General features: G+C 39.2%; 1 protein-coding gene across 3 annotated transcripts in view; it reads right to left on the bottom strand.

The window, feature by feature from the left end:
* Window positions 1-4,629: 4,629 nt before the first annotated feature.
* The window catches only part of DNAJC13 (DnaJ heat shock protein family (Hsp40) member C13), a 126,535-nt gene continuing 115,580 nt past the window's right edge, over window positions 4,630-15,584 (bottom strand). For 2 of the 3 annotated variants that reach the window (XM_025912916.2, XM_025912915.2), the window contains 3 exons: window positions 13,959-14,102; window positions 11,453-11,552; window positions 4,630-5,494 (listed from right to left, as the gene is read on the bottom strand). In XM_025912916.2, coding sequence (XP_025768701.1) covers window positions 5,388-5,494; window positions 11,453-11,552; window positions 13,959-14,102 — 351 coding nt within the window. In that variant the 3' untranslated portion in view covers window positions 4,630-5,387. Of the gene's footprint in view, window positions 5,495-6,604; window positions 6,714-11,452; window positions 11,553-13,958; window positions 14,103-15,584 lie in introns of all 3 variants that reach the window. The other variant, XR_015239973.1, reaches the window with a different exon arrangement.

Raw genomic sequence — 15,584 nt, 5'->3', positions numbered from 1 at the left:
GAGGGGCAGAGAGAGAGAGGGAGAGAGAGAATCCCAACCAGGCTACGCGCTGTCAACTCAGAGCCTAATGCGGGGCTCAATCCCATAAACCATATCATAACCTGAGCCCAAATCAACAGTCGAAAGCTTAACTGACTGAGCCACCCAGGCTCCCCACAAAATAAATGTATTTCTTAAATAATCAGACTTGAAAGTCAAAATTACTCCATGACCCACAGGCTGCAAAATGAATGTTGTGTTAGCAGGCATGAAAACATTAATCTCATTGTCTATCTCCACCAGAGCTCTTGGATGAACAGGTGCATTGTCAATGAGCAGTAATACTTTGAAGGAAATCTTTTTTTCTGAGCAGGAGGTCTCGACAGTGGGCTTAAAATATTCAGTAAACCATTTTGCAAACAGATGTGCTGCCATCCAGATCTTATTTCATTTACAGACCACAGAGTAGATTTATCGTAATTCTTAAGGGCTTTCCAAATGGTAAATGAGCATTGGCTTCAACTTAAAAGCCACCAGCTGCACTGGTCCCTAACCGAGTCAGCCTGTCTTTTGGAGCTCTGAAGCCAGGCATTGACTTCTGTCTATAAAGTCCTACATGGCCTCGTCTTCCAACATAAGGCTGTTTTGCCTACATTCGAAATCTGTTGCTTAGTGCAGCCACCTTTATTCGCGGTCTCAGCCGTACCTTCTGGGTCACTGGCTGCAGCTGCTCCATCGGCACCTGCTTCACCTTGTTATGGAGACGGCCTCTTCCTTAAACCTCACGAACCAACCTTTGCTGGCTTCAAACTTTTCCTCACCTCTCAGCCCTCACAGAGTCGAAGAGTTAGGGTCTTGCTCTGGGTTAGGCTTTGGTTTAAGGGAATATTGCAGCTGGTTTGATTTTCTATCAAGACCACTAACACTTTGTCCATATCAGCAATAATGTTGTTTCTTTCTCAGCATTCATGTACTTACTGGAGCAGCACTTTTAATTTCCTTTAAGAACTTTCCTTTGCAGTCACAATTTGGCTAACTGTGGTGCCAGAGGTCTAACTTTCCACCCATCTCAGATTTCATCATGCCTTCCTCACTAAGCTTAATCATTTCTAATTCCTAACTCAAAGTGAGAGACATGTGACTGTTCTTTTCACTTGAACACTTAGAGGCCACAGTGGGTTATTAACTGGCCTAATTTTAATAAAGCTGTGTCTCAGGGAATTGGGAGGCCCCAGGACTGACTGGGGAACAGCCAATCAGTGGAGCAGCCAGAACACATACATTTTATTAAGTTTGCCATCTTACATAGTAAGAGTTCATGTTTCCCCCAAAATAATTACAATAGTAACAGCAAAGATCAGTGATCACAGTTACAAAGAAATATAATAATAATAAAGTTTGAAATATTGCAATAATTACCATAATGTGACAAAGACATAAAGTGAGCAAACGACATCGGAAAAATAGTGCCAAGAGTTTCTTGACACAGGGTTGCCAAAACTCTCAATTTGGGGAAAAAATAAATAAATAAATAAATAAATAAATAAATATGCATGCCGTATCTGTGAAGTATAATAAAGCAAAGTACAATGAAACAAGGTATGTCTATAACAGCAAAGGATTGAAGAGCAAATATGTTTAAATCTATGATACTAAAAAATGCTTCAATAATGGTGTTAGTAAAAAAAACAAGCAAAATCGGTCACCTTCAGAAGATGACAGGGAACAGATTCATTATCTTGAAAGCTGATGAGTAAAGGAAATGAATTAAGCCTTCATCCTGCCTTTCCCATATGACGTGTGCCACTGGATGACAAAGCACATAAAGGAAAGCATTTTTTTTTTGTTCTTTTATTGAGGTAAAATTGTTATATTACATTAGATTAGTTTCAGTTATACAACATACTAATTCAGTATTTGTAGAAACTACAAAGTGATTACCACAGTAAGTCTGGTTACCATCCATCATCATACAATTAACACTTTACCCATTTTGCCTACCCATACTCCTTCCCTTCTGATAACCACCAATCTGGGCTCCATGTCTATGAGTTTTGTGTTGTTCATTTGTTTTAGATTCCACATATAAGTGAAATCTTTGGGTATTTGTCTGACTTCCATGACTTAAGATAATACCCTCAAGGTCCATCTGTGTTGTCATAAATCGCAAGATCTCATTTTTTTTCTTATGCCTAAGTAATATTCCACTGTATATAAACACCTCATCCCCTCTATCCCTTTATCCACTGATGGACACTTAGGTTGTTTCCATACTGTAGCTATTGTAAATACCACCGCAAAGAACACAGTGCATGTATCTTTTTCAATTAGTGTTTTCATTTCCTTCAGATAGATACCCATGAGTGGAATAGCTGGATCATATGTTAGTTCTATTTTTAATTTTTTGAGGAAGCTCTCTGCTGTTTTCCACAGTGCCTGCACCAATTTACATTTCCATCAACAGTGCACAAGGATTTTCCTTTTCTTCACATCCTCTCCAACATTTGTTATTTCTTGCCCTTTTGATACTAGACATTCTGACAGGTGTGAGATGATAGCTCACGGTGGTTTTGATTTGTATTTCCCTGATGATTGGTGATGTTGAACATCTTTTCAATGTACCAGTTGGCCATCTACAGGTCTTCTCTGGACATGTCTATATAGACCCTCTGCCCATTTTTTAATCGGATTTTTTGCTGAGTTCTCCACATTATTTTGGACATTAACTCCTTATTGAATATATGATTTACAGGTATTTTCCACCGTTCAGTAGGTTGCCTTTTTATGTTTTCTTTGTTGTGTTGAAACTTTGGTTTGATGTAGTCCTACTTAACATTTTTGTTTTTTTGTTTTGTTTTTTTTTTGCAAGAAAGCATTTCTTTATAAAAGCATTCCAGTTACTAAGTGGAATAGCAGCATTTTATAACTCCCAGTATATGAATGGATCTAGTCACACTGAGATTCCCTTATTGTTAATATCACATGTCTTACAGGCATGATGTGCTTCTAAGAAAACAAAAAAAAACCAAGCCCCCCTCTAGTCTTGCCAAAGGAATGGAACCAGAGTTTGATCAAGCCTCTACATGCAAAGAGCAGAGGAATAAGTTGAATTGCACTAGGAATGTGTGATCAGTAACCTCAAGACTGGGAAAACCAACCAACGGCCTCAGGGCCTTCAACAAAGTTACAGGGAAAAGGCAGATGGAAAGGGAGCCACAAGATTTAAAAAGACTCAAAAATAAATTAACAGAAGGAAAAATGCAAGACCAAACCCTAGGAATGTACACTTGGGTGATAAACTACAAAGGAACACAAGGAAGTATAAGACAAGTGGTCCTTTTTTTTTGTTTTGTTTTTTAAAGTGGTCACTTTCAAGAAGAAGGGGGTGGCTGTGATTTTGATGGGGGCACATGAAGGGGCTTCTGGAGAGGCTGGCAAAGTTCTTGACATAGATGGTAGTTTCAAGGGTGATTTGCTTTTTAACGACGAATTTGTTCAGCGAGATTTTCTGTAGTTGTGTTTTGGTTTACAATAAAAAATGTTTAAAAACAAAACAAAAAAAAACCACCTCTCAGTTTTCCTAGTTACATACTGCTTCAGATTGCTGCTGTGTTAGGATCATGGCTCAGGACAGACTTTGGTGTCAGGTCTAAGTAGTTTTGATTTCTTACTCTGTTACTTACTAGTTGTGTGACTTTTGCTAAGTTGCTTTGCCTCTCTGAGCCCATGTTCTTCACCTGGAAGATAAGAATTTTATCAGTATCAAGCCCATAGGTTTGTTCTGAGAATTAAATGAGACTACGTATGTATGAGTTTACAGGATGTTTGGCATACAGCCAATGTTCAGTAAGAATGAGCTATTACTTAACTATCAGTGATTGTGAATTAATTTAAATAGCCCTTTAAATATCATAAATACAATATTTATGTTCTCCTAGTACTTAAAGGAAATATAGTAATTTGTGCTCTTCCATACCACATACTCCTAAGTTAGCTGTTACAATTTCTTTTAGTGAACATATTTTTATGACAAGTATTGCCTAGAAACTAAAACCACAGTTGTATATTAAAATATGTGCATGGGTATATTACTCTATAACCTTTGAGAGATGATGCAAAAGTCTGAATTAGAGACTTATCAGGGGAGTAAGTCTCCATTACACTCTGCTGTTACACATCAACTATGGAATAAACTTGGCTCTTGCTTTCAAAAGCAATGTGGAGGTGTGGGTATTTCGTCATTCTTTAAGAAGTGTTTGTATTCTTTACAGGTTTTCATTTTCTTGTAGTTTATGATCATACTAGGAGACCTATGTGCTGAGATCTGTATTATTTGAAATATGCTCTCACTTTAAATTTCTCTCGCTTTAAAAAACGTTGAAATTAATGTGTCTCACCCATTAGAGTAATACTAGCCTCACCTATTCCTGAATTATTAAATAGAAAATAAATGAAATGCTAGTTTCTGGAAATTTAGATGTGGCTGAAATATTACCAAAGGGCATTGGGAATGATCAGATGTGTCAACGTAGTTGTCTGGATGAGGAGCTGTGAACGCGAGGGAGCGTTTGTGTTTATTCCTAATACTAGATCTGTCTTAGAAAAAAGCAGGAGATCCTCAAAGGGAAACATTAAATTAGAACAAATATATCTCATTAACAAAGCAGTCAATTCCCTTTATTTTTAAAATTTTATGTACACATATGAATGATCTGTATAATGTACATTCAATATAGAAAGCTTTATATATTTGATACTGTATAGAACATTTCACAATTACACTAATCTCTTACATAACATCTTGACATCCGTTTTTAAATTTTTTTGCACAAGCTCCTTTGTCATTCAATTTGGTAAAGTCAGTTATACATACCGACATGTACTGTGAGCTCTCAGAAGGTTAATGATTGGGGAGAGGATACCGGGGAACAGGCACGAGGATGAAGCCTACTAGTGTTGGACGGTGGAGGGGGAAAGCCACAGGGACTCGATGCAGGAGAGGGAAACATGGTCTTCCGGGGACAAGTGACCTAGTCCAATTTTTGTAGATTGCAGTTCAACCCCACAGTCACGCTAATTCAAAAAAAAACATTATAAAAACTAGGAAGAAAGTTTTGTCTTTTTGATTCACAGTCTTGTAAACAGATACAAAGGAACAGAATGTGCTTACATACATCAAGAAAAAAAACTTGTGTACCCACTTAGGCTGATCCACAGAGTGCTTTCTTACAACGTGATACAATTAGAATCACTGACTTTTTTTCCTAAATAAAAATATATTTATAGAAAAAGGAATAACACTGTCATGAAACCAGGAGAAAGGCAGTAAGAGTTTGTTTCAACGTATCAGCTGGAGGAATGTGGACTGGGCACTGGCCTGTCAGCATTTACTGTCTCTCACAAAGGTGTCAACTCTGATAGCCAAGGTCGCCTGCCTCGTGGTCTACGGGAGGCGGCAGGTTGGACATGACCGACGAGGATGTCCCTGCAGTAAGGTAGCCAGCAACTCCAGGTCCTGCAAGAGAGAAAGGAAAACAGACACCTTCTAGAGAGCAGAGTCGTGTGAAAACACCTTTATAAGAAGGTCAGAAGCTAGTCAAGTACCTGATCACACACTTTAACAGACAACTACCCAGTGCCATTTTCAAGGTATGTCTTTACTATATGACAAAGTTAAAAATCATTTCAAAATTGATACTGGACAGCAACACTGGTGTGAAAACATGGAAAATTGGCCCTTCTCAATTCTGGGAATTCAATGCTTCAAAAAATTCTGGGCACTGAAGGATAGCTATGCCAAATGGAAAATAAAAAAAAAAAAAAGAACAAGTAGAGGAAGGAAACTCCATACTAAGCCCATCCAAAAGTCATACTTGATAAAATGCCCAAGAAAAACCTTTACCAACATTCAAGTTAACCTACTTTCATTTGGTGCAAAGAAATGCTGTTATAGGGGCACCTGGGTGGCTCAGTCGGTTAAGTGTCCGACTTTGGCTCAGGTCATGATCTCAGTTCAAGCCCTACGTCGGGCTCTGTGCTGACAGCTCGGAGCCTGGAGCCTGCTTCCGATTCTGTGTCTCCCTGTCTCTCTGACCCTCGCCCCATTCATGCTCTCTGTCTCAAAAGTAAATAAACGTTAAAAAAAAAAAATTAAAAAAAAAAAAAAAAAGAAATGCTGTTATAGCTAGTAACACCAAATGAACAAGGGCTGCTACACTGACAGCTCTACAAAAGGAAGGCTCTGGACATTTGTCACAGGTCAAAACAAGAATGCTATGGGAAAAGATATCAGTATTTTCATTTTATAGGTCTTCCTTGATTCTAAGAGTCTCTACTGCATAGAAATGCTACATATGCCAGCATTTATCAAGATGTGTCCTACAAGCATTGTAGATAATGGCTTTAGCCCTCCAGTTTATCGTAAACATTGCAGAGACCATTACATCCCAGAAGCACTGCACAAACTGTACAGAGTACTTGCAAGAGACATTGTAGCATAATACCACAAACTGAGCAATACTGTTAGCTGAAACCATAGGAAATAAGGCAAACAGCTAAGGAACATCAAGGGTTAGAACTAGAAAGGCAGTGGGAGCGGCATGCATTTAGCAAAATGATTCTCTACCTGCTTCAGAGAGCTACACAGAAGTTAGCAAGCTGCCTGGCAGAGCGGATCTAAAGCCCGCTCCTGAGGTGAAGGGGGCTGCTGCCAGTTAGAAGGGAAGGAGAGACACCTGAGGGGAAAAAAGAAATATAAGCAGCAAGGGAAGTTATAAGGAAATGCAAACAGCAGAGCAGTTTGATGAAGGCTGAGGCGTAACAGGGACTAATGTAGGACAAATGGGGCACAATTTAGATTGGTCTTGTGTTTCACCTTACAAGCACTTGTATCCAGGACGTGAAATGGCTTACACCACTGAGTGAACACTGCATCTCATATGTAATTATACAGCCAGAGACAGTTCCACCTATGTGAGCTGTAACACGCACACTCAGAACCTTGAACTTATAAACGTTGGAAAAAGGATCTTCCCTTTTTAAGGCACTGTAAGGCCTGCATCTACCAATCCTGCCTTCTGCCAAGCAGGGTGCCAGGCCTTCCACAGACAGCTCAGAAGACCACCGGCTCAACCTACCCCCTCTGACAAGGCAGTTGGGAGCTACAGCACCACACTGTTAACATCACTTCCCACCAACCTATCAACCTTTGAACCCTAGGCTGCGGCAGGATTACCACAGATCGATTAAGTGGGTCTCACCAAAGATAGAAGCTGTAAGAATAACCCCCCAAACACCCTGGACTGGTAAATTTCCCAAGCACTTCCAATGTTGGACTCATCTTGGCCACATCAAATGAGGAGATGATGAGACCAAATATGAATGCTACATATAGAAAACAGACTAAGGCTATTGTTCTTCAACTGCGTGCGGAGGCACCTTGGGACAAACTCACAGGGGTGCTGCTAGATATTTTACATCGAAGAGAACACAGCAACATCTGCTGGATGCCACATAGCCACTTTCAAGTTGTTTGGACCTAATACTTGAACTTAACTATTAGGTTATTTCTTTTGGCCTAGCGGTAGATGAAAAAATCATTAAGACATTAAAGGCATTGTGAACTGAGAAAAGTTTGGGAACTTCTGGGCTAAAATTAAATTGAGACATGATAGGCTTAGAAGAATCATCCACAATAGACCAAATTCCAGCCCCACCATTTGCCACTTTAGGAAAAGACAAACAAATTCCTGGGTATTTCTGTAAATAAGTCTGAAATGCTCTTTCTCTCACACCTCTGGCTTCTCTTTTAGAAGGTGTCTGGTTAGGATGAGGACAGAGCAGTTGTGTTCTCCAGAGAAAGGTGGGAGGAGAGAGCAGGAGCTGCCAGAAATGGGGCACGTGGCAATAACGTGCAAGGCTGCCAGACTTGAGAATGAGGAAAGACGGAAAATTAACAAAGAACCCCGCAAAATGGAATTGCCTGCAACGATGGAGCAGTGTAAAGAGCATGTGCTTTGTTAAAAATGAACATGAGAGTCTCGGCAGGGAAAACAAAAGCAGGAAGCTCTGCCTCAGTGTCAGTGTCCTATAGTAAACTGATGAGCTCAGGGAATCTTTCCCAACATCACTCACATCATATAGTCTTGGGACAGGTGGACAAAGAACAACACAGATGGAAAAAAAATCCTAACTCGTAGAGAACTGATGGACCTGTATGAAGAGAGACCTTAGAATTGCACCCACCCCCCTTTAATGACCTTAGGAAGCCAAATTAACTATGTGACATGCCTCTAATATAAATATATACAGGGGTGTGTGTGTGTATGAAGTTCATCTCCATATTTGAATTAAGTGTGTGTGTGTGTGTGTGTGTGTGTGTGTACACAAAGCTCTTCGTCATCAATTCGCACTCCTACAACCATGTTTCCCTTGCCCTGCTTCTCTTCCTTTCCCTCTTGTTCCTTCTTTCTCTATACTGATTTTCTAGGTGAGGTAATTGGAGGATTTTCCCTGCTAAAATTGTTTTTACAGGGCCTTGAACTTCTCAGCAACATGCCCTTCTAGAACCTAACAAATAGCTAAGTAATTAAGGCCCAAGTCAATGAAAACATAGCTTGTCTGCATTGTAGGTAAAACTGCATTAGACAGTTTAGGTAAGTTTTTATCATAAAACAAAACAAGTATGCCAGGCCAAAGAACCTATGGAACCAGGTGGCCTCTTCTCAATTCATCCACAAGGAGCAATCTCGCCTAGGACATTTTATCCATACCCCAATCCTGAGATGTGACTGAATGGTATCTGCTCAGCAGCCAGGGTAAAGAAAATAATTATCGTATTTTTGGTCATTCTTATCCTACTTTGAAAGAGTAATTAACTTTCCTCTATCTTTCACCATCTCCTAAACAAAATCTACTTGCCAAACTTACCATTGGTATTTTAGAAAAATGGCTAGTCAAGTGTGTTTTCACAGCACCTTATCTCATTTGCACATTGGGCACAATTAGAATCTCCTCCAGGCTGAGCACAGGGTGGGGTAAATCCTAATCAATTAAAGTTCCAACTCAATGCAACATTGTATACATTCCAAGGAGTTCCGCTAATGCGACTTTACCATTAGAATAACTTGTACCTTTTATCAAACACATGACACACAATACAAAGCATCAATGGAACAGCTCAAACACAAAAAAGAAAACATTTGACAACCTAAACAATGAGTAAACAATTCAACAGGTAGTGCTCTCTTTAAACAGTCCTTTCAAAACAAGGAGAGCTGATGGGAAAATCTTCTCAAACAACTAACATCTCAACAAAAGAACATCCCAGATTGATGTGCTAAGAACTAGACAATTTCCGGGTCAACAGAGCTCAGGGCTAGTCCAGACTGTCCCACGTAGTCGTGCCTACAGGCTTCAGGGGGGCCTGCAGAACAGCCAGAGCAACACCAGGATGTGTCCAAGTTGGGACTTATACCATCTCCCCTTTGACCAGCTTTGTACAGAACCTGCTGCCCTGAGTGGGCCCAAAGGAGGATGTAAAGAAATTTGTAAATCGCAGCTTTTCTTCTTCCCCAACCCTCTTCCATCCCCTACAGCTCATCACAGCTGCTTCTCACAACTCCTTCAGAAGCTACCCCAGGGATCCAAGTAAAAGGAAAGGCACAGACAGGAACCCTTCAAATCCCTGTACATTTTTCTATAGTTATTAGCAAATATGGATGGGGTGAGGACCTAAAGATTTCTGAAGGAAATTAGTCTCTAAAGATAAATCCCTATCTCTTCTGTATTCTAACCACAGACTTTGTGACCCACATCCTATTACTAAGTCAAGGACCATCTAAAGTCTTTTATTGCATCAAGTCAATGAACACTAAGCACAATGCAGAACACAACAAATTAGAAAGGTGTCCCTGTAGAAAAGCTTATATCTACATCTTTCTATTCTTCAAGGCCAAACTTTTAAGTAAGTAGCTATTCTTAGCTGGAAAAAAAATAAGGCAGATTTCCCAGTCACAACATCCTTATACAAGGTAATTAACGTAATGCCACAAAAAGGTGGTATTACATCAACTTCTGGAAAACGAGTCTAAAGAAGTTTTTAGTATGCCTATTATAGAACATACTCTTATTTAGAAGCTACTGCTTCACCTCAAATTTCAAAGAGAGATACGAGATAGCCAAAGACCATTTTCTAGGTATTTCTTTCCACAGAAATCACAGGACAGGCACATGGGAAAGTTAGAAGGGAACTGTAGGACACTGCTCTTAATGTACATGCAGGGATGGGCAATCAAAGCACTGTGTGTTTACAAATGTTAGGGCTCTGCTGTATGCTAATTTGGATGTAAATTTAAAAAAATGAAGAGTTAAAAAAAAACAAATGTTAGGGCTCTGCTTATAAATTTTAGTGGATTAATATTAAATGGTCACAGTGAGGAAGCAAGCAGTAGTGCCACAACAGACTAAAATTAAAACCAGGCAAAATATTCTCTTAAGTCCCCATTTTTAAGTACTCAAGATTTATAAACTTTAGTTTTAAAGTTATACTAAAGTACAAACTTTAGTCTTCATGATTTATAAACTTCTACACCAGCAATCGGGATTACTCAAAAAGTTACACTGGCATAAAATCCAGTGGGTACTATTTTTTTCTCTCAATTTACCTACATCAGCTCTGGTAAGAGGAGGATGCAGAGCTGATTTTTGTTTACATATATACCATACTCAGGCAGATGGCAAAAACCACCTGTTATTCTTAAGGTTAATTTCAAACTGAAAACTTTTATACCAGAGACTATATTTCATCTTCGGATATACCAAAAGAATGGTAAGACTTTCTTTTTAAATAGAAGCCAATATGAAAATATTGGAAAATTATTATGCAATTAGTGTGTCAAATGGACACATGTCCTGAGCTTCAAAAACATACTATCTTTTGAACCCTAGACACTAAAATGTCCTTTCCCTTTATGGTACATACTTCTTCCTACAAAAGGACAAATTGTGTATGTTTTATAAAACTACAGATTAATTACTGGAAACTTAGAAGAAAAATATTTCACAGATGAATGTACCTATTTGGAGTTCCAATCTGTTATTTTGACAGAAATGGAAAATATCATATGCTATCATGTTTCTAATACTGATATTTCTGAATAGGTATTTCTCTAATCTTTTTACACGTTCAAGATAAACATTTCAACAGTCATGCTCCAAATATAACCTATGACACCATCAATTCATTGGGTCAAAACCGAGCAAAGTTCACGTTTCAGTCAGCACACATTCAACACATTAGCAGTTGACATTTGCCCAGGGCTAACCCCAGAGGTACACCACATGCTCACAGGACCTCCAAGACAGGTGGCTAGTAGCCTAGGAAGACACTGTAAATGCTATTTCAGTTTAATCAGGGCAACAGGAAGGTGGCTTCTGCCATATGTTTCAGAGTAACCAATTAGGTGTGGATTACCTGTGAGGTATCCTGCTGTTTGTGACTCAGAAATAAACAAATCGTGTTTCTGATCTTTGAAGGCACTCCAGACTGAAGAACGAGACAAGATTTCATTCACCTAGGGAAGTAAAACAAACCCTTTGAACATAATGAATTTAAGTTAGCCTCATTACTGAGGACTGGGTGTTGGAAGAAGAACCAAAGAGAAAAGCAAACTTCCAAGACAAAAGGAAAGTCAGCCGAGGAAAGATCCAAAGATGGAGCAAGACCTAGCATTCCTTAAATGCTCTATGCCAGGCACAGGGACAGAGACATCTCATGAAACCAGACCCGAAGAAGGCTCTAAGTCAGGCTTCCTTTTAAAATTGGACACTATTATTTGAACTTATAATTTACTAGCTTGTTATTTGGGCAGAAAGATTTTCTTGTGATAGTAACAACTGGCTGACAGTGTGGCATGACCTCATGAAGTTATTCCCAAGGAAGGGGTCTAGGGAGAAGATGCTATAAACTCAAGCTAAAACTTAAAGCAGTCTTGGGGCGCCTAGGTGGCTTAGTCGGTTGAGCGACTGACTCTTGATTTTGGCTCGGGTCATGATATTGCAGTTTCTGAGTTCAAGCCCTGCGTTGGGCTCTGTGCTAACACTGTGGAGCCCGCTTGTAGTTCTCCTTCCCTCTCTCTCTGCCCCTACCCAACTTGTGCATGTGCACTCTCTCTCTCAAAATAAACTTTAAAAAAATAAAATAAACTTTAAAAAATTATGGGTTGTGACCTATTAGAAGTTTATGAAATCGATGAAGAGGGTTTAATCAGCATGCCTGAGGAAATAGGTTAATATAGAAAGCATCAGAATTCACATGTAAAATGGGTAAACACTCATATTTGATGTATATACATGTAAGTACAAATAATGTGTGGGTAAAGTATACTGGACTAAGACCAAAGACATTTTTGTGTGATACAGATTAAAAAAAGTTTAGGAAATTCCAACTTAGAGGCTTTCACATATCAACATTCAGATCAAATATTGATTGGGTACCTCATGTGGAGGCATAATGGGACACAAAGATGTGAGATGGTCTCTGTCTCTGAAGCGCTCACAGTCTAGTCTAGCAGGGGAAGATACTGCCAGATAATTTGGTGGCAGGCATTAAAGATACATGTGGGGCCACACAAGCCCAGGAGGCTCCCTGTTGTAACCTTGGAATCACTACTGGAAGTAATTACTTGTGAAGGTGGTGGGGGATCTGCTAGTTTGGAAACTATCACACCTGTTTCCTCCCCTTGAAATTGGAAGATGGATGTCAGGGTTACTTGCCTAATTTCATCAAGAGGAATCCTGAGGCAGGTTGAGGATAAGACAACTGCCTGCCTAGAGTACCTCTGCTTGGCAAGTTCAGAACACCCACAGAAAAACCCCCAAATGCTTCAAATATCCTCAATAATCCTCAATACTTCAAATCTCAGTAATATTAAATTGTTCAAATGGTGGTACTGATAGAATGGGCAATGGCATAAAAATGTTTCTTTAGTTAGACTTTACACAAAGACAATGGAATCACTAAAAGAAAACTTTAAGTCAATTTAAACCTATGAAAGAACATGAGTAGGTAGTAACACTCCAAGTGTCTATCACTGAATGAATGTATAAATTGTGGCATATACATACAGGAATACTTCAGCCATAAAAAGGAATGAAGCACTGATACATGCTCTAACATGATGAACCTCGAAAACATGCTAAGTGACAGAAGCCAGACACAAAAGGTCATGTATTGTCTGATTCCATTTATATGACATATTCAGCATAAGTGAATTCACAGACAACAAAGTGGTGGCTGCCAGAGGCTGAGGAAAGGGACAAATGGGAAGTAACTGATTAATGGGTACAGAGGTTTCTTTTGGGGTGATAATGTTTTGGAACAGATAAGGTGGTGGTTGCATAACACTGTTAATATACTAAACACAAATTAATCATTCACTTTAAAATGGTTAATTTTATGTTGTGTAAATTTCACCTTAATTAAATAAACACAGAGCGAGAGAGCATTAGTAGATAATGCTGGACAGTAACAATGAATGAGGAACTCCTCAGAAGCAACAAGAATAAAACCAAAGAGGAAAATTGAATTACTGGGCTGTCTTGAAATCAGCATATGTATGTAGCTGACACACATTGTTAAGTGTTAATAAATAAAGGTGATAAAACTAAAACAATGTTCCAAAATGGCATAATGGGATTGTTAATAAATGTGGTTATCACTATCCAGCAACACATGCTAGAACTGAACATTAACCTTAACCAGCTTTAAATGCTCATTGAATATTCTTCTATGCTTAAGAATTTCAGCATTTTTCTTCCTGAAATGTACGACATACCATCAGCATTCAAAAAAAGAATCCCCCCAAGTCACTACTTGAGTCTATGAGGAGAGGTGCAGAGATCACCCATGGCCAAGACCCTTGGTTTGGAGAATACCCTGTCATAGCCAGCAAATCAAAGTCACCCCTGTGTAGACTCACCTGTTCTCCATGCTGCAGGCTTCGAGTCATGGCCTTGAGAGCTTTAACAATCTGAGCTTTAGTGGCTGCTGGGCTGTCAAGATTTTCAAGACCAATGCCTTCGAGTAATTTTAAGAGGTATGGGACCAGATCTACTTTCAGGGCCTAGAAGAAAATATAAAGCATACCATAAACATGCTGAAAAAAATGTAAACCATACACTGAAGAAACAATTTCACTCCCAGAACCATACCTGGAAGACAACCTCCTGTCTTTCATTTTAACATAGATGAAGATTTCTTTTACAGATCTAATAACAATGACACTCTTTTTTTTTTTAACTTTTTTTTTTTTAATGTTTATTTATTTTTGACAGAGAGACAGAGCATGAGCAGGGGAGGGGCAGAGACAGAGGGAGACTCAGAATCCCAAGCAGGCTCCAGGCTCTGAGCTGTCAGCACAGAGCCTGACGTGGGGTTCGAACTCACAGACGCAAGATCATGACATGAGCCGAAGTCAGATGCTCAACCGACTGAGCCACCCAGGTGCCCCAATGACACTCTTATTTAAGGAGATTTTATTTCATGCCATCAACTGTTCTAAATGTTACAGACTAGAAACATCTAGTTGTTGTCATTACACATCACAACATGTAATGACATAGGCACTACTATTATTACTGATGGAAAAATCAATGCACAGAGGGTGAAACCTGTTGACAGGTAACAGGCAGCAATGCAATCTCTATCTGGAACTACAAAGTGCAGAACATGAGCTTTTAGCCACTATACTGGGCTGTCTCTTCTATGACACTATAGTAATGGGCACAAAATTTAAAGTATCTTAATATTTTTTTCACATTTTTTTAAAACATCAATTTTTGCATTTACCATACATTTCCTGTCAGTCTTAAAAAGGCTAGTTAACATTCTGGTATCACACAATTTTCAATACCCACGCTAAAACTCAGAGGGAAGAGATGGAAGTAACTAACATTTAGTGAGTATACCTCCCTTTATAGATACTGTTCTCCTAACAACCCTGTGAGGGAGTTAGAATTTTACTTCCCAGATGAAGAATCTGAACGGAAGTTTGTGAGTCATGCCTGAGGTCACAGAGCCATCAAGTGGTAGCACTAGCTCAAGCTGTTTCTAATACAACTCCTCTCCCCAGCCAATTATAAGTCTGAACTTCAGGGCATCCAAATACCTCCTTGAGATGTACCCAGTACTTCTGAACTGCCTAAATGATGGATGGGAATAGGAGACGGGGGACGAAAAGGGGCTGGGAGAATAGGAGGACCAGATACAAAAATGCAGGGCCTTGTACTGAGGCTAAGGGTGTCAGCTGTCACTTTGTTATCTGGTGGTAATGGGAAACCAATGAAGGGTTTTTAAAATGAACAGTAACCCAGTTAGAGTTATATTTTAGGAAGATCACTTTTGTGATAGTTTTTGTTCCTTCAGTGTCTGTCTACACTACATTCGTACCCACCAAGTCTTATTTTCATTAGGTGGGTAGTCTCTTTGGAGAAAAAAAAAAAAAAAAAACAGTAGAAATCTTGGCATGTTCTTAAACATGACTTCAGAATCAAGGAATCAGTAAACAAAGTGAATCTTTCCAAAGATAATGAAACAAATTTGACAA

Source organism: Puma concolor, chromosome C2 (assembly GCF_028749965.1).
Source record: "Puma concolor isolate L17-30 chromosome C2, mPumCon1.1.hap2, whole genome shotgun sequence".
In the NCBI taxonomy this organism is placed as follows: domain Eukaryota; kingdom Metazoa; phylum Chordata; class Mammalia; order Carnivora; family Felidae; genus Puma; species Puma concolor.
Note: the sequence above shows the minus strand (reverse complement) of the source record. Positions and strands in the feature narration are given on the sequence as shown.